General features: G+C 42.7%; 1 protein-coding gene across 3 annotated transcripts in view; it reads left to right on the top strand.

Moving 5' to 3' along the window:
* Positions 1–21,889, top strand: part of NHS (NHS actin remodeling regulator) — a 246,610-nt gene extending 224,721 nt beyond the window's left edge. The window contains exons 4-9 of one of the 3 annotated variants that reach the window (XM_030970305.1): positions 6,473–6,535; positions 8,719–8,911; positions 12,105–12,236; positions 13,477–16,434; positions 16,923–17,049; positions 17,751–21,889. In XM_030970305.1, coding sequence (XP_030826165.1) covers positions 6,473–6,535; positions 8,719–8,911; positions 12,105–12,236; positions 13,477–16,434; positions 16,923–17,049; positions 17,751–18,375 — 4,098 coding nt within the window. In that variant the 3' untranslated portion in view covers positions 18,376–21,889. Of the gene's footprint in view, positions 1–6,472; positions 6,536–7,394; positions 7,866–8,718; positions 8,912–12,104; positions 12,237–13,476; positions 16,435–16,922; positions 17,050–17,750 lie in introns of those variants that run through there. The other 2 variants (XM_030970441.1, XM_030970364.1) reach the window with 2 other exon arrangements.
* Positions 21,890–24,673: the final 2,784 nt, after the last annotated feature.

The raw sequence follows: 24,673 nt of genomic DNA, 5'->3' as shown, positions 1-24,673 counted from the left end.
ATCTGCAAAAGTTTATCTGCTTCAGGGACTGCCAATAATGTTTGATATCTGATTCCAGTTGATGGTATCAGCAAATCATCCAGGAACTAAAGATGCTAAATCCACAAGAATTTTTATTCATGGCACAGCAGTATGGTGTGTATTCCACTCTTCTGATGCATTGGGAAGGTGCTGAAGGGAGCAATACTACACAACCAAAGGAGCCCCTTTTTGTGTTTCTTTTAAATTAGGAAAGGGATCAACAAGAAGCTGGGAAATTTTTGAAAGTTACAGAGTCTGACTTTTCCAAACTGGCTATCTAAGTTAAATGCACATATTAAGATACTCAAATAAGAAACTTGATTTTGAGGAATATTCATATTCCAACTGTGAAACCTGTGGGAACTACCACTCCTGAAAGTTACTGAGGTCACTTAAATCTGAGTCAAGGTTCCCTATGTGTACCTTTTGGCTGCTGCTACCAATGAGGTGGCTATGAGCTCTTGCAAAAATCTTGCATATTGTATACTAAAACTAGAGAAAATCATCACAATATATGAAGATTCACTTTTAATCACAGCTCTGTTTACAGGGAGAAAGATGCCAAAGTCCCAAAAATTCCAAGAAAGGACAAATGAATTCAAGGTCAAAGAAAGTAATGCCAATATAAATGGGTCTGGAAAGACATTTTGGACTGTTCCATGACAAGATCATTTTGTTGTGGAGAAAGAGTAGAGAACTAGAAGTGGAATAGTCTCTTTCATGTCTACTATCATTACAGGAAATGCCCTGATATGGCTGATGAAATGTCCTCTTAGCCCAAAGGCCAGAAGGGGATCCTTCAGAACAGAGTATAAGAACAGGGCATGGTTTATGCTGTTTATTGTCCCATGATTTATCCTTCCAGTTTCAGACAGAAACTGGTTACAGAGTTACTGGGCCAGAGATCAAACACAGAATAATAGTCACCAAAGAACCTCTCTGAATTGACTGTGAGACTTGTTTAATCTAATTTTTTTAGCAAATTTACACCTTCAGCCTCAACAGCATCCTGTGACAATGACTTTAAAAATCTGTTTGAAAATCCAGCTTTTGTTTGTTTCAAACCCAGTATTGCATAATTTCATCAAATCCCTTCTGGTCCTCAGACTGAGAAACAGTAATCATTGCTTTCTCATTCCCTTTCTCCATGCTCCTCATGGTTTTGCAGACATGACTTAACTTTCCTATCCATTCCAGTCATTCATTTTTAAAGCTGAAAAATTGTCATACTTAGTCTCTTTCTACACTAAAGAAATATAGAACCAGACACATTTAAAAGTACAATTCATTCAGGCATTTTTGCCAATGAAGAAGAAAAACCCAAATTAAACCAAAAATAATCTGAGGAGAGTATGAGAAAGTTATGGACTTGCTAAAATGAGGAAAATATTTCTTACACATGTTCCCATGACAACCCTGCCTGTAACACTGCTGAGGCCAGTCACTGAGTGTGAAGATGCTGTGTCATTCCAACTGCATTTCAGACTTCTCTTTAATTTTTTCTGCATTTCTTCTTTTTGGGTTTTCCCAAGTCCAGCCAGCAAGGCTCTGAAATTTCTGTATTCCAGTTCAGAATGTTATGGGACCACACTGTCTCAATCCCCACGTGGCACAGCTATTATAATAAAACCAAGTAGATGGAGCAAGGAATTCAGTATTTGGAAATCTACATTCACAATTGCACAAATTTCAGTGTCAGTTTATTCATAATTATAATCTGAGCAGGAATCTAAGGGACAAGAAGCAGGAGGGTTTTTTCCAGACAGGGTTTCTCTGTCCCTGATGCCTCAGCTAGAGCAAATGGGAAGAGAAAATAATACATTGGGTAATTTTATTCCATCTCCTTGCCATTTCAAAAATATTCCCTGTGGTCTGCTTTAGGATGCTTTGTACAGCAAAGGGAAGGCAGTACAACTGAATATACTAATTTTCACAGAGTTTTCTACTGAAGCCAGATGAAACCTCAGTAAGAAACAACTGAGTTAAGGGACAGGCATGAGTTGGGCTCTGCACTTTCTGTATGCAAATCCTGCCTGAAGCTGTCAGAAATAAAACCTACCTGACTTTATTCATCAGACTGAACTTGTATAGCACCGTTTGTGCAATGAGCCTAATAACTACTACCCTGTATTGTGTTTATTTTGTACCTTTGTCTGCTGAAATTGCCACGTGTGATATGACTTCAGTCATGAAACATATCTCAGTTTTGTCTTTACCTTGTCAAAACACCAGAGCCATACATTAATTGTTAAAGGATTGTCAGTACTTTAGCTGATCGCATTTGTGATGCTCCAAAAGAAAAGAAAACACCCACAAGCAGATAAAAACTTGAGGAGAATGAAAAATACAGAAATATAAACATTGGGAGCAGGCAGGTGAGCAGGGTTGTGATTTGCAGCAAAAATAGCACTGCCAGAAATATTCCCATTATTTTCTCTTCAGCATCAAAAACTGCTGTATAGTTATGAATCTCTAATTAAGTAGTCAACTGTGCTTTGAAAATAGTGGAAAGCTGGTAGCCTTTTATTAGTGTTTCTTCTCCTTTCTCTAGACCTTCTGGTTTTTCTCCCATGTAAATAAATACCATTTTCCTTAACCCCTGTGAGTTAAGGAAGCAGCAGGCTCTCCCTTTCACAGAGAGAGGGATACACAGAGGTTTCAAGCAGAGCCCCAGGAGTCAGTACTGTGCTCATGTGAATGTGGGATTGAACACTACTCACACTTATTCTACGTGTTGCCTTTTCAGTGCATGAATGGCTGTTCTTAAATGAGATGTCAGGATGTGCTGTACACCTTATTTCTGTGCTTCCACAGGGTGAGAGCAAATTGTATGTATGTTCTGTTTGCTGGAGACAACAGAATATATAATGCTTGCAAGATGCTGAAGCAACATGCTGATGCTCTGCTTGGGTGAATACCACCCACTATATTCATAAGGTTATCCTGGGAGGGAAATTTCCCCCACCTACTACAACAGAAGCCTGAAGTTAGAAATAATATTGATCCCTTATGCTTTTTGTTAGCTGCAGCTTTTAGGCAGCAGGAGTCAGAAATAATCCTCTGGAGAATAGCACTGTGCAGCAGTGTGCACCAGCCACCTCCTGCCCTCACCAAGGCTGTGCCAGCCCTGTGCTGCTGGGGGCTGTGACTCTGCCTCCTAAATCTCTTGTGAGATAATGCCTTGCCTGCCTGATCAAACACAGCTCAGGGGGAAGGAATCAATGCAGCCATGTCTAAATTCAACAAACATGTTGAGGATAAATGCTCTTGATGAGGCTTTAGCATTCTCCATCTTTAATTAACTGAGGAAAAATTGTTTATTTATTCTTGGGTTTATGTTTTTCCTATCACCATTGCACTGTGTTCCATAGGCCCTGTGCACTAACTTTGAAATCCCAGAATCTCCTGTAAGGTAATCACTATAGGTAAGGCAGGCTAGGTACATGATATAACACAAATTCTGCTTCTTGAACCAGTATTTCCAATATGTTGAAAATGCTGAACAACAGTCATGTCTCAGAGCTTGGGTGCATGGAAAAGAGGAGAGGCAGAAGTGGCATTTTTGTCCTGTTATTGACCCATTCATTTCTTTCTCCAGATTCCAGCTCTGGAACAATAAATGGGGCAGACTCATCATTTGCCAGGCTGGCAAGTTTGTCAACTGCTGATTTGCTTCTTTGTTGCTGTCCTGATGATATTTTAAGGTTTTAATTAATTAAAATGGTTAATGATGAGTCCTAACTTACACATGTGCTAGTAATGCTCTTCTTAAATCAGGGTGTGAGTGTGCAGGGGTGCTTCATCTCAGCCCAAGTTAAGTGCTGAAGGAAGGTGAGCTGAACTGCTCCTCAGCAGAGCCACTATCTCTTTCTCTACAGGGGAAGCTGTGTTGACCAGTCAGACTTGGACATCTGACTATTTTGTTGTAGCACACAGAGACCAAAGACTCTCACACTGAAGTGACACAGAGCACTGAGGAATCAGCTCATGTGCATATGCAACAAGATTTTTACTGCAAGGCCGTTTCACGAGCACAATAGCACCTCTGCAAGTGAGCTTGATGGGATAGCTCAGGAAATAAAAATGCTCACATATGTCAGTGACAAATCCCTATTCAAGCAATTATGCACCAGTTTAGTTTCAAAGCAATCTTAGCCCATTAAAGAAAAATGCACACTTAAAAGCATTCTGGCTTTGTATTTAACAGAATGATTATCACTGTTTCTGTTTGCCAAGCACACCCACACAAAAGAAATTCACTTTTAAAACTGCCTAACTTCAGATTTGCCCATCAGACCAGAACAGCCTTGGGTTTATAATAATAATTTCTTGCTTAATTATGTGTTTTCTCAGGACATTTAGAGATATTCCGGTTTCCTGAGTGAATGAGAACTTCTGAAAAGCAGCAGCTCACTCCCTCCCCCAGCATGGAGGTGTTGAAATGCTGAGGCTGCTGCTCTGTGCCAGCATGCCTCAGCTGCCCCAGTGACATGCACCACATGGGAACAGGCACTAAGTGACCTCAGAACCCCTTGGCAAGGCACTGGTAGGAACACCTTCCTCAGGAGCACAACTGTGACAGCAGAAACTGAAATTTTGCTGGTCACCTTCATTTTTTGTCCTATCTCTAACGATAAGAACTTACCTAGGAAGTTTGTCCTGCCAAACTTAAATAGGGACCTGAGCCTCAGGCACATCCAAGGATGGCTGTAGGTATGTGGAACCAGACAGGCGTTTCTTCAGAGGCAGCTGGCAGAGTGGCACATGGTGGGGTAGGGAAGTGCTGCACTGATGGGACAGACAGATGGGACAGACAGATGGGTAACCATATCTTGCTTGCCTTGACTGTAGCCCACATTGCTATCTCTGAGACCAAAGTTGACGTCCTGCTGTTGCTCTCATAGACAGGTTTGCCCCTGAGTGGCTTTTGCATGTACCTGTGCTTGAAGGGCATGGCAGGAGGTCCCTGTGCACTGACAATCACAGGCCATGGGGTATTGCAAAGATTTTCATATCCTGAACTCATCACCTCAGCTGCATTAGTCTCCCTGTGTCCTGACCCTCCCTAGAGATCCTCTAGCACCTTCCATTCAAACATCCTGGTACCTGCAGTCAGTCTGCTTAGGGCAGGTGTCTGGAAACTTGGTCAGAGGACCATCCTTGGGTATCTGAGGAGTAAGTAGACTGAAATTATTGATGATTCAGTATCTCCACAGCCTTCACTGCATGAACAGAGGGGCTGCTCCTGAGATAAGGACTTCTCGCATCTTGGGAGAACTGGTTTTCCACTGGCCTGGGCAAAAACTAAGCTGCTGGAAATGTTCACTGGGAACAGCCCTCTTTTGATTTCCCCTCCTCTGGTCTCCTGTAAGCCTTATGGACACCTCATCTGGAGGCTTCCAAGGGCACACAGGAACCAGGGAAAAGCAGGAGATGTTGCATATCTAGGAAGAGAGTAGGACGAGATGCAGGATTAGGCCTTTTGAGACTCACTACAACTTTTTGTCTTGAGAGGAGACCATATAATGCAAAGTGTTTCAAAGTCATGTTTGTTCATCTGTCACAGTAGTATTGATAATGATTGATAATGACTGGGAGGAAAAACATTGGTAGAATTATCTGGCATTATTAGTCTAACTAATGCATGGAGAAATAATAACCCCTACCAAGAAACACATGCTAGAGATTTCCAGAGTTGTCAACAGACCTGTTTTATCTCTTTTTTTTTTGTTTCCTATTTCAAAAGAAGTCAGTTGTCCTTCACTCCTTGATTTTAAAAACTGGACATTGCCACAAACAAACCAGAGTTTCTTACAGAAGAGGATTCTGGAGGTGTACGGATTCACCAAGACCTAGGACATTGTGGCCATAGCTATTTGTCCTTTCAAATGTTACAAAAAGTGACAAAAAGCCAACTGGTTGCTGTCACCCTGCCACAATGATTGCAAACTTAGAGAAATAGTGATATAATCAGAAACACATAGTAATCAATATATTTGCTAAATTACCATCAGCATCATTATTGATATCCATTTGCTTAAAAATGGAGAAAAAATTTGGAAAAAAAATCCCTTACATTATGAAATCATTTACATTTATAATGTAATTGGATATGTATCTTGCACTGCTTCAGCTCCAGGCAGAACACAGTTTGAGTTACCCAATCAATACAAGGAATTCTTGGGACAATTCAAGCATGTCTGTACAAGGAGGCTGAACCAATTTCACTGCAGTTTTGTCTAATTCAAGTAAGCAAAACCAGTACAGACTTCACAGGGATCCAAACCAATCTATTGTGGGGCATAAACCCATCAATAGGAAACAGGGTGAAAATCTCTGCTCGTTTTGGCTCTGATGCTAATTTGTCCAGAGAAAAATTATGTGCTTTTACAAGAATTGTTTTGTGTATGTTTTTAATTTTAATTTTTTTTTTCACATTTCACATTTATAGTTTAACAGCACCCGTTCGCCCTCCCCAATTGAGTGTTGCCACATGGCCCCCTGGAGTAGAAAGGTACTGGAAAAACAAGCAATCCTCAATTAACAGCCCTGTCTCACTCTTCTCCCTTCCAGATCCTAACCCTTCCTCTTGCTTGCTTTTCACTTGCTAACTTTACTGTGCTAAAAGAAGCCATTTCTGTTTTCTTCATGTCAGTAAGACACAATAATAACTTTTTTCCCCCATTCTGTCATTCTTCACACCTTGGATAGGTTTCAGGAGTTCAAGGCCACAAAGCTGCCTCCCCCTATCACCTCCTTTAAAAAACCTGAACTCAGACAGACTCAATAGCATTAGCAATAGCATTTAATTCTCTTGCCATGTTTTGCAACTGCCCCTTTTTTTTCCTAAATGGTAGGAAATGGTTTGGACAATGCCACACCAACAGCAGGTATTTATTCTCTGGCCATTTGGTGATGCCACAGCTTGGAGAGCAGGAGCTCTGGCACCCAGAGTCACTCTGCCTGCTTTGTCCAGCACTTCTTTGTCATCCAGGGAAGGATGAATTTGGCAACAAATGCAGCGTGTGTGTGTGTGTGTGTGTGTGTGTGTGTGTGTGTGTGTGTGTGTGTGTGTTTCCATGTGCCTCAGTGTATGTGCAAGGGTGGGTTTTTTGCATGCATGCATCAAACTTAGGGCGGGGGGAGTTACCTAGGAAACAAAGTCTTTTGTGCTTGAAGTTTATATGAGCTATTCACGTCTGCCTGCCGGGAATCGGCACAAAAGCTGCAGGCAGAAAGAAGGCTGCAATGTTTGACTGAAATCCTACGTGGGAAAAGAGGGTTTTCTGCGGGCGGGAGAAGAGGAAACCTGTGTTGGCTTGGGTGTGGGGGTGCTGCTGGAGGTGACACTGACCAGGTAAGTAAGTGCCTCTGACAGTTTAAACAGTAGCTGCAGAGTTAAGGTCTTTAATGCTTTTGGGGCCGGGACGTAAATGCTGTTTGGCAAGCCTGAGATGGTTAATTCCCTCAGGATTTGTGAGGAGCCTGGGCGGAGGAATGGCAAAAGTACAATGGCAGAAAGGGCATGATCCTGCAGTGTTCAACACCCACCTGCTCAGGGCTCTGCCATGGCAATGTAGAGCAACATTTTATTTTTGCCCTGTTTGCTACCGAAACTAAAACTGGCAAATAAAGTGTAAACAGCAGGCATGAAGGAGGGAAGGCTGGTAGTTAAGCAGCTGGGAATTCAAGACTGAAGAGAAAGCCTGTCTGAAAGGGATTGCACTTCATTTTTAAAAAATGAGAGGAAGACAGATGTCCTGAGCTGGCCAAACAGTTGTCACAGCTTACAGAAGAATGTATTAATGGAAGAAGGGAGGGAAATTAGGCAGAAGAAGGTAAAGGTAAGTTTCTCCCCTCCGTCCCTTCCAAACAAAACAGAAACTTTTTTTTTTTGCAAACAAAGAGACTCCCCCCCCAACCCAAGCTGGCAGCCAGCACCACACGAAAATGCACTTGCTTTATTTCTCTTTGCAAGACAGGGTATTGAGGGATTTGTTGTTTCTTCCAAAAGAACACAAACCGTCTGTGTTTCTTTCATGCTGTTTACTTTTCTCTCTGTTTCTTCATCTTCATCATCTACTAGTTCTTGTAATATGCTACAAAAATATGCATGGTTTCTAAACAATCTTTGTAATTTCTTCTGGTGGTGGATACTCTTTTCTTCGGTTGTTATCTCCCTGTCCCAGCACTGTCAACACCTGCCACTTCCCACCACACAGCTGCTGGGTGGCTGTACTATGGTCTGATCTTGGCCTGTGTTTGTACAAATGAAATGCAAATGGTTATTCTGAAATATGGATGGGTCTTCTTTAAAACTTTGGACCTTCTGATGCTTGAATGAATGGTTATATGAGGCCAGTTGCAGTTGCAAATGAGAGCCCACATGTCTAATGCTTGTGGTAACGGAGGACGCGCTCACCACGGCTATGCACGAATGCAAGATGTGCCCCTTCTGACAGAGGAGATGGCCTCTAAATGTCACTGTAAATGTGCTGAGTTCCAGTATGCTGAAGTGTTTTTCTCCTATTAGCAGGATGCTAAGTTTCCATTGGAGAATGGCTGGTGCTGTGTGACTGAGAACAATTCCTTCCTGCTTCCCTGTAATTGATTTCTGATTTGTGTGTCTGCTTTGTTTCAAAATTAGCCTTGTGTGCCTGAGTGGGAGACACTGATTTTGAATGTATTCATTTGCAGTCCCATCCACCAGAGGACGAAGATACAGATGTCATGTTAGGGCAGAGGCCGAAAAATCCAATACATAATATCCCTTCTACACTGGATAAACAAACCAATTGGAGTAAAGCACTACCTCTCCCAACTCCAGAGGAGAAAATGAAACAAGATGCCCAAGTGATTTCTTCTTGCATTATCCCCATCAATGTCACTGGTACAAATCTCTTCTATTTCTTTTTGTATTTATTGCATGGTTCAAGGGAGGTCAAGTATTTATTTTGTTTAATTTATTTGAAGTCATGGGATTGTGCAGTTTTGGGCAAAGATCCTAGCTTGAAAATTTAGTTTCTGAAAGACAGTGGGCTAAATTCATCCCTTATGCGTGATTGCTGGAGTCACTGAAGCTGCACCTAGGATTAATTTGGCCCATATTTTCAGTCATGTTATATGGTGTAACATAAGCGTAGTTCCCTGTATAAACAATGTACTTCTGTTGTGTATATAACCTACAATCTGTATTAACAAAGACCTCAAATAACTTTTTGAATGTGGTTGAGTGAAATAATGCAGAAAGCCACCAAAATTAATCATATGATTATCATGTGTAGCAGGAGAAGAGAAACTAGAGAATGTAGGCTACTATTTGCAGTGCTTTAAACATGCAAGGCATGAATGTGTAGCATGCAAACCATCGCTCTGAGATCTCTTTACATGCAGCTATACTGAAGGTATAGTAATGGCATTTTCTTTCATTTTTATAACATTTGGATATATTTTACTAGATTTATTTGAAGGAGAACTTGTTTATAGAACCACAAGGTATATCACTTATTAAATGGTGATAGATTACTTATTTCCAGAATCAAAAATCAGGCTGTTTTTCTCTTTCTCTTTTTCTCTTTCTTTCCTTCCAGAGGGCTATGGTAAACGTAAAGTTGATCTGAATTTTCCTCAATAATATTTTCAAGTACCAAGTTTTGATTAACTTAAGAGCATAAAGTGGGCTAACTTCCACAGTTATAGACTTCAATGTAAACAATCAGGAAAAAAGAAAGGGGCTTTCCATTAACCTTCATTCTCCAGAAAAAATATTTGTATTTAATTCTGTTTTCCCAGTAACTGGGGGGTTGGGGTAAGGTCACAGTCCCTCACGTCCATTGTTCTTCCCCATGTCTATCAGTGGTGCACAAACCTTCCAGCGGTAGGATTCACCATGGTGCTGGAGAGAGTTGTATGCCCACAGTCCAGCACCAGCTCCCAACCACGGCTTTTGGGCTTACAGCATCACGGTCATAAGTCCCCATCTGCTCCACCATCAGCTGCATGAATCCTCCCAGCAACAGCAACACAGTGCCAGCTCCCCTCTGTCCTGGCAGAGGAGGTGGCAGTGCACAGTGCCACCAGCCCTGCCTGCCTGTGGAGGTGGCAGCCAGGAGTGGGTGTCCCTTTCTCCAGGACAGTGCTCTGGCCACAGGAGGACTGGCAGCTGGGTGGCAGGACTGCCTGCACACACCCTGCTGGGCTGCAGGTCACCAGGCAGCTGGTCAAGGTCATAGGCTGGGCACTGCCTCTGGAAATCCCCACAGAAAGTCAGAGATAATGTGGCATATTTCCACGAGGTAAAGCTGGTAATAAAATGATGCTCCTTCTAATTTCAATACAGACCCTTACCAGAGCAGGCTTTCTAACAGGGCTATAGTCACCTAGTGCAGCCAGAGGACAGTTAGGTCTGGGACCAATGTTAACTTTTCCAGTAATAGCCATTTTTGCCTAGACTCCACCTGCCATACATTGGAACCAAATTTCCACTGATCACTTTTACAGATCAAGAATGGTATGTAATCTTCTGGATGTTTATGTGTCTCATTCTCATTAGCACTAATGGGAATAATTTGTATGCATCACGGGGAAGAAATACCCTCTTCCACTTTCCTCTCGGAGCTGACCCCCATGCATCTGGCACATAGAGCATGTTCAGCTAACTCACGGATGCTGGAAAACCAGCAATGATGCTGATTGATTTTTTGTTTCAAAGAGTTTGCTTTTAGTTCTCTGGTTTTGTTTTTTAAGCTTCTCCCAACCCTGAGAAATGTTCACTTTTTTGAAAATGACTGTTGTTGGAGTTTATGGCACTTTTGTTCCATAATAAAGAAAGTTCTTCCTCTGCTTATTCCAGGGGCATTGGTGGTTACAGGACATCTGTCTGAAGCCTCTATTTCACTGTAGTAGATTTCAAGAAGAACTTTTACAAGAAAGTTACTTTTTAATGTTTTACATTGTTATGTAATGTAATATGTATGTGTATGTCTGTGTATAATTATGTTTTCTATAATTATACGCTATTAAAATAGAGCTTCTTATCAGGATTTCTTTTTCCTTTTGTTTGCTTTAGTTTGTTCGTTTTTCTTAAGATTACAAACCACTGTACCAGCAATCCTTATGTTAGTGTTTTTATGGACCTGGCACATTTTTTCCCACCTGTCCCATGTCAACTTTAGAGAGCATGAGTGAGCGCACAGTTGTGCAAAAAGCCAGCGCAGATGGGCACTGGCCTTCTGGTCAGTCTCCTTTTAACTTTTTTTTGACTATACAGTGTAAAATCAAACTGAAAGGCACTTCCCTTTGCTAATACTGTGGAAACATAAAGAAAACAATGAATTCTCACCTATTCTGTATAAGGTGGTCATAAACAAATGTAGTCAAGAACTTGTGCTTCTAAGTCTAAACTGAGGATCTTGACTGCGTGACTGGAGCAGGCTCCCACTGTGTGCTGGGCACGCGGGAAAATCAGGCCACTTCCTGATGTATGCAAGTAAATGGCAGCTCCCTGTTAATGTCACTCTCAGTCATGTGTCATTGTCACAGAGAATGCTCTCTAAACTTGCATGGTGACTTGGCCCCATTTTAGCTGTCTCCTTCCTTTTTGAAATGTTAGCTCCCTTGGCATATTGGTCTCCTAAGAAGCACCCAACTACTGCAATATGGCATTAGAACCTTAAAATGTTTTCTTACACTTATTTGCTTAAAATAAGTTAGCCTACAGGTGAACAGATAATGCTTTGCAGATAAGTTACTGTCATTGTCCCTATGACAAATAGATAAATAGCTATAAGAAAGATGCCCTGCTACCAAGAGCTCTCTATTTGCTTTCCTGATTTTCTTTCCTTTTTCTGTTCTTTTTCTTTTCATGCCTTCTGTTATTTTTGGCAGACCAGGCTGCTGAGGGGGAGCTGGAATTAGACGTAAAACTGTGATATACTGTGATATAATTTACATAAGAGCTACATAAGGGCTCCCTTATGTTTATTCACAGGCTTAATCCAAGCTCACATACCTCCACTGTGTTCCAGCCATGAAAATTTGTTTACTATTTCTAAAGGCTAATGAGACCTATTTATGGGTTGCAGGAGTTGGTTTTGACAGAGAGGCTAGTATACGCTGCTCTCTTGTTCATTCACAATCTGTACTACAGCGGAGACGAAAGTTGAGGAGGAGGAAAACCATCTCTGGCATCCCCAGAAGAGTGCAACAAGAAATAGGTGTAGTATAAATGCAAATCTTCCATAGATAGCTTTCTAACCAACTTAAATTGCAGGGATATGAGCTGGTAGCTAGTCTTCCAAAGAAACAAAACCTTGAAAGTGTAAATACTTGTAGAATTTAGGAATGACATGTTTTGTTCTTTTGATTTACTACAGTAAGAAAAGCTATATTACTCCATATGGCCTTGAAGGACTCGGGGCCTTACTGAGTAATATAGATGTACGTGTTCAGCTCTTATTGTGTAAATGTTAATCAGTTCTTTTTTTCTTTTTTATTTTATTTCTGTTATGAACCCATAGTTATGTGCATAAAAAGTAACTAGATTAAGTGAAAGTTTTTTCTTACATCAGGGGAGTTTAAGGTAAAGAACTGACAGATGTTACTCCACAAAGTGATGATGAGTTGTCACAACAGCTGGATAACATAGATGAGTGGTTGAATATCCACCTGAGATACAGCTGCTGGTACTCTATGGGAGTTTTGTTAAACATTCCTTTTATTTATCACACTTCTCAATTCCTTCCTATTATTCTTTATCATCAAGAATATTTGCCTTAAATCTACCAAATTACCTCACTTTTTGTCAGGGTAAATTAGGAGCAACTCTGTTGAGGACAAATTCAGGGCGAAATTCTTATTCACTCAAAACTAACAGAATTGCTATTTCTTAATATTCATCTGCACCTGAAAATGGCTCTGGTGTTTCAGTTGGTTGCCATGAAACTCGATTGGAAACAGAAGAAATGTGTTTATCGTAGGGAATAAGTAATCAGAGAACCTATGAATGAAAGGTTCTTTTGTCTTGCAAATATTCTTGATAGTAAAGAAGCAGATAATGGAAATACTGAACAGACAGGAAGGAGAAACAGAATTATTTTTAGAAGCTTATGGAGTATTTTGTCCAGCAGCCACTCCTGAAAACTTTAAGTAGCTGAAATAGTCATAAGAACTAAAAACTTAGTATTTGTCGTAATATTTAGCACAGCAAGCTCAGCTTATTCTCACATTGAGAATGCATTGCAGAAGTCATGTTGTAGGACTAGAATTTCCCTACCTCACCGGCAGGAGATCTGCCTTATAAATTCTTTATACAAAACCTAAATTTGGTCCAATGCTCAGGAAGATTAAAAAATAAAGAATACAGAGCATAATATCTTCTTGGGTTGCTCTGCGGGTTGTCTCATGCCAGGAAATGTGGAGCTCTCTCCCACTCACCCAGCTTTCCATGTGTCCTAGATTCAGACGAGTCGCCAGTGGCGAGAGAGCGCAATGTGATTGTGCACACAAACCCAGAATTCCCTGGCTCCAACAACAGGAGGTTGGGGACCCGGGATTCGGAGTGCCAGACGGAAGAAATCCTGATAGCTGCTCCCTCCCGGCGACGGATCCGTGCCCAGCGGGGGCAGAGCGTTGTCGCCTCCCTCTCCCACTCCACTGGCAACATCCTGGTGCTCGCAGACAACGGGGATGCGGTCTTTGCTGCTGCTGTGAGCAACCGCATCCGCTCGCGGAGCCTTCCCCGCGAGGGCGCCCGGGCCAGCGAGGGCCATCAGGATGCCACCACCAAGAGTGCAGGGTACGAAGCAGAGCACTTCCTAGCTGGTCAGGAGAGGATCCCAAAAAAGGGGAAGGAGATCTTGAGCCAGCAGGGTTCACAGGAGTGCCAGCCCATTGGTTTAACTTGTCCTCAGCACCTGCATAGCCCCGAGCACAGCATCAGCGAGAGGGGGAGATCGCGGCTGTCAAGGATGGTCGATTCAGGCAGCTGTGAAATTTCATCCAACTCAGACACCTTCGGGAGCCCAATTCACTCCATCTCCACAGCAGGAGTCCTGCTCAGCAGCCACATGGACCAGAAAGATGACCACCAGTCCTCCAGTGGCAACTGGAGTGGGAGCAGCTCCACGTGTCCCTCCCAGACATCTGAAACCATTCCTCCTGCTGCCTCTCCTCCACTAACAGGCTCCTCACACTGTGACTCCGAGCTGTCACTCAATACCGCTCCCAATGCCAACGAGGACTCCAATGTCTTCATCACAGAGCAGTTTGGTGACCATGCAGACAAAGTCAGGGGCCACAGGGCAAGCTCCTTCACATCCACTGTGGCAGATTTACTGGATGACCCCAACAACAGCAACACAAGCGACAGTGAGTGGAACTACCTGCACCATCACCATGACGCCTCCTGTCGCCAGGATTTCAGCCCTGAGCGCCCGAAGGCAGACAGCCTGGGCTGTCCCAGCTTTACCAGCATGGCCACCTATGACAGCTTCCTTGAGAAGACCCCCTCTGACAAGGCAGACACTAGCTCACACTTTTCTGTGGATACTGAAGGATACTATACCTCCATGCACTTTGACTGCGGTCTGAAGGGTAATAAAAGCTATATTTGCAACTATGCAGCCCCAGGCTCCGAGAGTGGCCAGACTGGAAGCGTGACTTCCAGCCTAGCTGACTATGCCTGGCAGGAGTGCGTGAGCCACAGGAGGCAGGCACAGCAGTGCATCTCACTGAAGAAACCAAAGGCAAAGCCAGCCCCACCAAAACGCAGCTCGTCTTTGAGGAAATCAGAGGGCAGCACCGACCTTCCTGACAAGATAGAACCAAAGATCAGTGGTGGGCAGCATGTTTCTCACACTGCCAGGGAGATGAAGCTGCCCCTTGAGTTTTCAAACACACCTTCCCGAGTGGAAGGCCCCAACCTGCCAGCCAAGCAGGAGCTTCCCTGGCCAAACCAGGATGATGGTGGGTTAAAGGACACTCCATTTGACACCGCCAGTATCCCCTCCTTTAAAGATGAAGGTGCTGAACAACCTCACTATGCAGACCTCTGGCTTCTGAACGACTTGAAATCTAGCGATCCTTACAGGTCCTTGTCCAATTCAAGCACTGCTACGGGTACTACAGTCATCGAGTGCATCAAGTCACCAGAGAGCTCTGAATCCCAGACGTCTCAGTCTGGGTCACGAGCTACAACCCCATCCCTCCCCTCTGTTGATAATGAGTTTAAGCTGGCCTCCCCGGAGAAGTTGGCAGGGTTAGCCTCACCCTCCAGTGGGTACTCCAGCCAGTCAGAGACGCCCACCTCTTCTTTTCCGACCGCTTTCTTTTCAGGACCATTGTCTCCAGGGGGGAGCAAGAGGAAGCCGAAAGTTCCAGAGAGGAAGTCATCGCTGCAGCAGCCGCTCTCAAAAGATGGCACTGCCTCAGTGAGCAAAGACCTCGAACTTCCGATTATACCTCCTACTCACCTTGACCTAAGTGCTCTTCACAATGTCTTGAGCAAGCCCTTCGCTCACAGGCACCAGCTGCATACCTTTAGCCAGAGCAAGCAGAGCACGGTCGGGGACGCCCTGCAGCCCGGCCCTCCCTCTGCCCTCGCCATCACACCCTCCGTTCTCAAGTCTGTCCACCTCCGGGCAGTCAACAAGCCTGAAGGAGTGAAACATAAAGGCAGCACCCCAGACCTGCTCTGCATACAGGAGACCACCTTGATGGCAACCGAGGTCTCTCCAGGCAAAATGAGGCCACTCTTAGCTAAGAAACCAGTATCACGCCAATACGCTACAGATGAGACCATAATGCTGTACATTGACACTTCCCCAGCAGAAGCAGGCGCTGGAAAACCACCTTTAGAGAAAAGCTCCTCTTTTGGTGGGCAGAATAGCTGTGAGAGAGAAGCTGTAACTTCAGCAAGCATGGGTCTGGTTGAAATCAAACCTGGGAACGACCAAACACACCTGGCCGCTGAACACTTACCAGAAATCTCTCCGAATCAGACAAGTGCCGTCCCCATGGATGGCTTTCAGAAGGGCTCAGCTGTCCCCACAAGTGATGATGAAACAAAGAAACCTGTCCAGGGAGCAGAAACAGTGCATGATCTTCAGCAAGTGCAGGCTCAGCAAGAGCTCTCCATGGGCAGTGAGGGGAACGTGGAAGCTGGGCCCATGGATGAAAGCCCAGCTCAGGCTGAGGAACCAGCCATCACCTATCAGTTTAAGCATGAACCCGATGTAAGCCACCATGTGCCTGGGAATATCAACTATGAAGCAGAGATGGCAGCAGTAGATTCACTCAGTGAAGAGGGTTGCAAGCAGGAAAACGATATCACATCAGGTATCCCAACCAAAAGTGCCTCTGATGACAGCAGGGCAGACGAGACGGTGGGCGGCGCAGACGAGCCTTCGCTGAAAGGTCAGTTGGGAATTCTCTCTGTGTCATACCCAATCAGGCGGTTTTGGATGGGATGGTAGTGGAATCAAAGCAGAGTGGCACATCAGCTTCCCTCTGGAGGTTTAAGCATAGACCCCCCCTTTGTCTGTTAGTTGGCCAGCTAGCCAGCTCACAGCTATTGACACTTTTCCAAAGTATTCAGACTGCATTTGTGATATTTATTTCCTCCCTTGTGCAACATTTCAGCTGAAAAGATAAAAGTGAGGAGCATTGGCCCTGGGTACAGAAGAGTTTGATTATCACAGCTATTATGTAAATGGGAGATCCTGCATTCAGTGCTCCTTTTATGGGCTCCAATATGGAACAGACACGACTTTTAGATTAGAGGGAAAAGGCTGTATGGTGGTATCACCCACTCAGCTGTGAGCGGAGCTGGTGCCTCCAACTGGCAGCACTGTTGGAAAGTGCAGTGGAGTCTGACTCATAACGTGGCTTCTCTCCTTTTTAAGAGTCTTCTCCAAGCGACGAGTCCATCATGTCTCCACTGAGCGAGGAGTCACAGGCTGACACTGAGGATGCCTTCATGTCTCCAAACAAACCCCGCACTACTGAGGATCTGTTTGCAGTCATTCACAGGTGACCTAACCTTGTGGCAATGGGAAATGGTAACATACATTCCTGCACAGCTTTCCACTAACAATAGCTGCAGGATGGTTATTCTGTCTTAACTACATTCTTCAGTTAACTCAGTTTCATTTCCTAAAAGGCAGCTTTAAAACATGTTTTATTAGGGCCTGGAGTGCAGTCTGAGTATCTTCATAGCATGTGTGGGATGCTTTACAGATAGAAACATCAAGCTGTTCTCTCTTACCAACATACATGTCTTCAAAGCAAACTACCAGCACTGATTCCTGTCTTCTGCCTACCAGTCCACCAGCTCTAGTCTGGTGAATGAATTGTTGCAGGGAGAAGGGTATGAAAAGGCATCTCTTCAGTTTTAGAGTATTTTGTAGTCAGCTGAAATTTGGGATCACAACGGAAATTGAAATTTTCTGATACCAAATAGATTATGCTGCATATTTTTATTGCCTAAATTTCTGCATGTGTTGTTGTCTTTACAAAGAGCTGGTTGTGCATACAGTGTCTTGGAACAGCTGGGTAATAATGTTGAGAAGGACTCTGGAGCTCAGTGCCATTAGACACCGACAGCCTCCAGTATTATACAGAGGACTTGAGAGAACTGGCTAATATGAAAGCATCTATAAAACTCCAGAAGAACACTAACCATTATAGTACAAAAATAATGTATGAAAGAGTTCTCCTTTGTGTTTTTACAGATCAAAAAGGAAAGTTCTTGGGAGAAAGGATTCTGGAGACCTTTCCGTAAGAAACAGATTGAGAGCTTCATCTGGGACCAGCAGCCAGCCTCCCACCACCAGCACACTGCCTACCAGCAACATGCCACCAGCCAGCAACGTGGGCACTCCCATCAGCAGTCAGAGGTCCCCCGGGCTCATATACAGGAATGCCAAAAAGTCCAACACATCCAATGAGGAGTTTAAGCTACTGCTCCTTAAAAAGGGCAGCCGATCTGATTCCAGCTACAGGATGTCTGCCACAGAAATTCTGAAAAGTCCTATTTTGCCGAAGTCTCCCGGAGAGCTGACAGCAGACACCCTTCAAAGCACGGAAGAGTCTCCTCCCACAACGAGCCCAGATGCATTATCACCGCTCTCCCCCTGCTCCCCCAGGGTCAACACGGAAGGATTCTCCTCCAAGAACTTCCCCATGTCGGCGTCCTCGCGAGTGGGGCGGTCGCGGGCCCCGCCGGCGGCCAGCAGCAGCCGGTACAGTGTGCGCTGCCGGCTCTACAACACCCCCATGCAGGCCATCTCCGAGGGGGACACCGAGAACTCGGACGGCAGCCCCCACGATGATCGCTCTTCTCAAAGCTCTACATAGGCTGTGTGGGTGCCAGGACCGGGCTGCCAACACCACTCAAGCCCTTAAGGATGTCAACGTAAGAGGCCAATGCTGTAGCAATCACAAAAAAAAAAAAGAATAAAAAAGAAGAAAAAGAGAACAATCACAGGGCAATATCAATGCTTCAGTGTGTTTGCTTTTGGAAGACGCTGGGGAAACAAAAGGACTACAGCTGTAGCTATTTATTACACTACATTTTCTAAAAGGATGAAGATATGCTATGCCTGTTCTGTTTTCTTTTGGCTTCATTTGGTTTATCCCACTCTCATTTCCATTGTCACTGTAGATTTCAAGACTATTCACTTTCCATAGAGTTAAAGGTGACTTTGGGTGGGTTTTTTTTCCCAGAAGCTGCCCATCTAGAAACAAATCCCTCACTGTAGTGCTTCCCTAGGGAGAAAACAAAAAAAAAAAAAAGAAAATGCTCTTGAGAATTGGTATTTTTCTACACTAAAATGAGCTGAAACAAACTTTAGAAAAAATTAACAAAACATATGTAAATATCATATTTTTGATAAAAATTTGTAAATAGAATTATCAAAAAGTGGACGTGGCAAACGATTTACTGCATAACAGCTTTGTTTATAGAAGACAAATGAATTCAATTGTAATAACTGTATTCTGTGAATACCATTTTCATATCAAACATGAAACATGGCCACCAATAACCACTTTCAGTGTGACAGGCCTGAAAAATGGCATTGAGCAGTGGAAAGCAGGAATTTTCCAACTTAGTTAAGGAAATGGAAAGGCTGACTGTGAGGGGATTAAAGAAACCATTTGTCTTTCTAAGGCAGCTCTAAAGAAGCTAACTGGAAAGCAGAGCTGGGAGGGTTACCGTGAGGATCGGTGGGGAAGATGAGTGTGTTTCTGACAGAACAAAGCTGGGTCTGATGCTAAGCCCCAAAGGGTCCCACCCCACAGCCTCCCCTGGGCCTTTATTCTTGCAAGGATTGCTTCAGAGAGGATAGATGTGAGAGGAAACAGTACTTAACTTTCATATTCCTATTAGGCTATTGGGATACATAACACAGTCATAACCTGGTACCTATAATCTTTAAACACAATTAGTTTCTGGTTCATAAAGGAAACAAATAAATTTATAAGCATGCAAGAAGCGCTTTCAATTTATCAGTAAATATCTGCAATGAGTTTTCAGTGAAGCTTTCTCTTTGTGCTGATGAGATTCATGCTACCTAAATATTTACAAAAATGACACTGTGAAAACGTAGCTGGGAAATAGGTATGTGTATGCATTATTTATATTCATTGCTGAGCTGAGGAGGGGAAAGCTCCAGTTCATTGTGCCAGCCACGTACAGTAGGGATCTTGTCTGGGTTTACCAGAAACACAGAACAGGGTGAGGGACTGGGTTGGGGTGGGAAAGGAGATAAATCAAAGTAGCTGCTTTGATACAAATGAAGGCAGGGAGATAAAAGCTGAATTACTTGAAGTTACTTGAATATTCTCATCTTAAAACCACAAGAACCCATTAATTGCTTTATACTTTTAATTTTTAAACAGAATAAAACCAACAGGCCTGATTCTCCTTTGGGCCACCACAATTTCCACTGATGTAGCCCCATCTGTGCCACTTAGAGGACAAGGCCCTCTTTAGCCAAAACTCATGCAGTTGATATTGATTGCTGTAGTATATGGTTAGGAAAAGAGGAAAGGTTAGTGCAGAGAAAATAGTGAAGGAGGAATGGAGTATGCAGCAGGACAGGTCAAGTAGGATGGCAGAAAGAGCATTCTTTGGTATAAAGGAATCAGCTAAAAGCTGGCTTTAAGCATAAGTAAAGGACTGGAGGCGGGATGTGTGAATTCAGTTTTGGGGTTTTTTTTTCTTTTAATCATGTAACGCATAAAGCTGAGAGTTATTAAAAGAAGGTAGATCATGTTTTAAAGAGGAAGGTTCTATCTAAAACTGTTACAATTTCAAGGAGTCAAAGCAAATCAGAAGAGCTTAACATACCAAACATTTTATTTCCCAGAAGGTCCACATCTGATTTTGTCTAGTGATTACCGCAAGACATGTATTATTCAGTTTCCTACTGTCCCCTCCTGTGTAGCCTGGTTGCATTCAGTTGATGAGGTAGAGTCACTGTGCATGTGATAGGTGTGTTGGGATGAGGGATAATCCATCAGTTGAAGGGCTGCAAAATCGTCTAAAATAGTTTTTAAAAAGGTAATGGGAGAAAGGTTTTGGAAACAAAAGGCTAATCACATGAGTAGATTAGGTAGGAAAATAAGTCTGAATACAAGTGAAGTGGATGATTGAGAATGTTTTAGGACTAAATGCTTAGCATATAACAAACCACTTTCTGGAGAATAAGAGAAAAGCTAGTTTAGATAATGGGCAGAAAATCTTTAGTTTGTGATCTTCAGTCATTTTCCACAAAAATTTTACCAGGAGCACTTTTACAAAATGTGTAATAGTCCTGAGTTAAATAGTCATTCAACACAGTAAAGAGAATACAGCTGAATTGACTTTGATGATACCATTGTTTATTACCAATCAATAACTTCACAGACACCCTAAATAAATATGTTTACACTAAGGGTTTTTTACCAGAATAATGAGGCAATATTTCACAAAACAATCCCACTGGAGTATAGTCTCCTTTTGCTTAATTTCCTAATTTATATTTAGCAGATTGAAACCCAAACAGATTCTAAATTCTCTATGAACAAAAGAGTTGAGAACAAACGTGGGAGTCAGAGGAAGATGAATGGCGGGGAGACCTGTAGCATTCCAAGTGTACCATTAAGGCACCAGAGGACAGGCCACAGAGCAAAGGGAACATCACTCACCTCTTGAGACAGGGTACAGTACGTGCCTCAGGTAACTGCTGAACCGTCATTTCAACCTACTGTTCTGTTGCTTGCACTGATACTATGAAAATTTTTTTCTTAAGTTATACAGCTGTGTTCTGAAAAATAACATCTTCCCCTTTTCTTCTTTGGTTTTTTTTTTTTTTTTTGCATTTCTGTTTTTGTTGTTGTGGCAGCATAGAGGGCGAGGGATAGTTGTAGCAAATAAAGCATATGTTTGCTTTTGCCAAAGGTCAGTGATTGAGTGCATTTGCTGCAATGGTGGCAGATAGAGAAATACTGTAGGTTATGACTTAAAGAATTTTAAAAAATTTAAGAAGGTTACAGTGTAACTATTTTGGTACTAGCACCAGTTCATGCTGGCAGAAAAGACAATGGTTTATGGACTTGCATCCATTTTGTATTTTTGTAATATTTGTAAATATGAACTTTTTAAATTGTTGCAAATATGGTTTCTTTTGTAAAATGTTTTCAAAGTTTACATTAAATCCAAGCCTTTGTATATTTTAGAGCTGTGCAACACTTTAAGTCTTGTATTTATTTTTAGTAAAAACAGTGACAGTTTCATTGTGAACCCCTCTCAAAAAATGTGTTGGAAAAGTTTGATTACCTAGAAAGTGTGTATAGAAACTGCAAATAAACGTGACTGCAATTAAATCACATGTTCTCTTTACTTTCTTGTAATAAGATGTGAAATCTAATCTACAGACTACAAGTATGCTATTTCCCAAGGTCACCTTCAGCACATTACCATTTCAAATCTATTTAATTCTGCTTTCTCTTCTACTGATTTTTCATAAATTGAGTAAAGGAAAATGTCTATCCAAAATGTCATTGACTTTAATTGCCCACCAGTACAACTCTGCCAGAATCCAGTAACTGCTGAATTCATCCCATTGCTTTTACAGGTAAGAAAAAGCTAAGAGAAAAAAAGCTGGCATGAAAAATGGTGGAGAGACCACTACTTTATCTTCAGCTGGAAACAAAACAAATCGTAACACTTCAGACTCAAGACATAGAGAACCCAGGAGCTGGATCTTATCAGATAAAGCAATCCTTGGGGAAAAAAGGGAGGCCACAGATTATGAACACAAATTCTGAAGAGCAAACACTACTTCATTTTAAAATGGTTCAATTATCAGGAGATTGAGATGTCAGGACATGGAAGCTAAGTGTTTAAACAACAGCCCCTCACAGGCCTCTTTGAAAATGGATATGAAAATGTACATCATGAAACTCTGGTTTCACCTGTTATCTTGTAAGTAGCCTTGAAACACTGTACTTGGTGCTTAAAAAACACATATGGAAAAAAAGGCTGAAATGTGCAGGTCTGGTGTTATAGAAAGCATGACAACAGAGGAACTTTGGGGAATGGTGCTGTAGGACTATCTGCAATGATAGTTTGCGACAGTATGAGGATTGCCTCGATGATGTGGTACCCTTAGAGCAGTCTCCAAGTCTCCAAGTGTGACTCAGTTGGCATAACATTTAACCAAATGCTCACATAGTTAATGGTTATGTAGATAATTTCCTGTGGTCTTGTGTGCCTTTCCCATCCCAAAACCACAGGTAAGCAAGATCTGCAGGAAAAGCTTAGCCCATAGGGGCAGACACAAGCTGGTTTTCCATCTGCCTGTTATACATCTGTATTTCTTCATGCTCAGTGAAAACTAAACATTAAACTACATAAAATATGCCCAGTATTTTTTATATATGCAAGGTCCCAAGAGGGCAATCCTGGGCTACCTGGTCTGGGATAGCCACAAAATGCTGTATCCTAGAGGGCAGTCATGGACTGCCTACTCAGGTACATTTGGGATACCCTTGAGCTAAATTATGGTGAAACAATGCCAAATAATCAATCAAAAAGTTTTATTTATGGCAGCAATTATTTAAGTCTTATGATAGGTTAATCAGCCTGTCGCAGCAATGATTTAAATATTTCTGAACAGCCCATGGATTGACCTTTTTAGGAGAGGATGAAAGGAAGAAGGAATCCACAATTGTGGATTTCACTGTAGTCTGTTTCAAAATATTCTTGCTCTCTTAATATTCATTACCCTCTCATGGTGGGTACCACCAATCAATCAGAGCAGTTAAGTTGCTAGCCAGCAAGCTCAAGACTTGTGGGGTTACACACACCCACATTAGCCCAAGACTGTGTACCTAGGATTCCACCCATTCAAACCAGGGAGGACAGGACCACTCCTTCACAAGACAGGTGTTATGGTGCCAGGGTCAGCAGAAGGAAATCATGAAAAGGCTAATGGATGGTGTCCCCACACAGAGAGGCTAGCAAAAGTAGTGCTAGAATGGCAAAATTAAGACACCTGAAAAAGTGACTAGAGAAATGTGAGGTAAGCCTGAGTGCACCACCCCATTGACAGACGTGGGTAGAGACAAGAAGGCACTGGAGAACGCCTACCACGGAAACTAGAAGCCTCCTCCCACATAGATGGGGGAGGGGATGAGACTGGATTAGGCAACTCGCCAACAACACGCAAGGAGAAAACCTGAGAATCCAAGTTAATACAGTTAGGATTGGAAATTATCATTTCGGGACCGAGGCTGACCACATTTGGGCTCCGCTTGCTGCAGCAAAGCACACAGAGAAACTGTTGCTAAAGGAAATGCAAGAGAAATAGTCAAATAGACTGGAGGACTCTAAAATCAAAATGACAGTAAGTCTCATTCCCTCCACTGAACATAGACATTTAATTAAAGTAAGGTACCCCTTGGAGACATCACTCCTTTGTTGTAGCAGAAGCAGCTAAAACAAGGTACCTCTCAAGGTATGAAGAGTGGGACTTGGGAATTTACTTAAGGTGCCCCTGGTGAAGACCACTCCTGTGCTGCAGTGCATTTGTTGAACTGTGTTTGCTGCAATAGTGCTTGGAACCACAAATGAGAAGTTTTTGCTCTGGACTATGGATCACCATTCTGATACTAAGTGTGGTGGTAAATGTAGTTACATTGTTTACCATGTTCATGGGTATTTGCCTTGTGCATATGCTTGGCAGAGTACGCTGCTAGAAGTGAGAGTCACTGGCACATCACCTGGGGACAACCAGGTGGAACTTAGCCTCAGCAATGTATGCCTTCCTTTGCTTAGGTTTTCCTGCTCCATTGGCTTTGAGGTTTTTTTATGGCTTTGTTTTAAAGGATTATTTCCCACATGAGATTTCTTTGAGGGGGAAGATTGTGCATAGGAATGAAAGAATTTCCGCTAACAAATCTAACTGATGTGGAGAGACATCTCTGTGAGGAGCAGCTCACTTTTCCATAGAACTGAAATAGGACAATATTCAAACCAAAAGAACTATTTATTGATATCACTGATTCAACTGAGTTGGGTGTTTCTCCCCTCCAAGAGGTAAACACAGACACCTTGTTAAAATGGAAACTTTTTTATACCCTTTCATGACCAAGCATGGTCCTGCCT

Source organism: Camarhynchus parvulus, chromosome 1 (genome assembly GCF_901933205.1).
Source record: "Camarhynchus parvulus chromosome 1, STF_HiC, whole genome shotgun sequence".
Classification (NCBI taxonomy): Eukaryota; Metazoa; Chordata; class Aves; order Passeriformes; family Thraupidae; genus Camarhynchus; species Camarhynchus parvulus.
The sequence above is the reverse complement of the archived record's forward strand: the minus strand, read 5'-3'. Positions and strand labels throughout refer to the sequence as shown.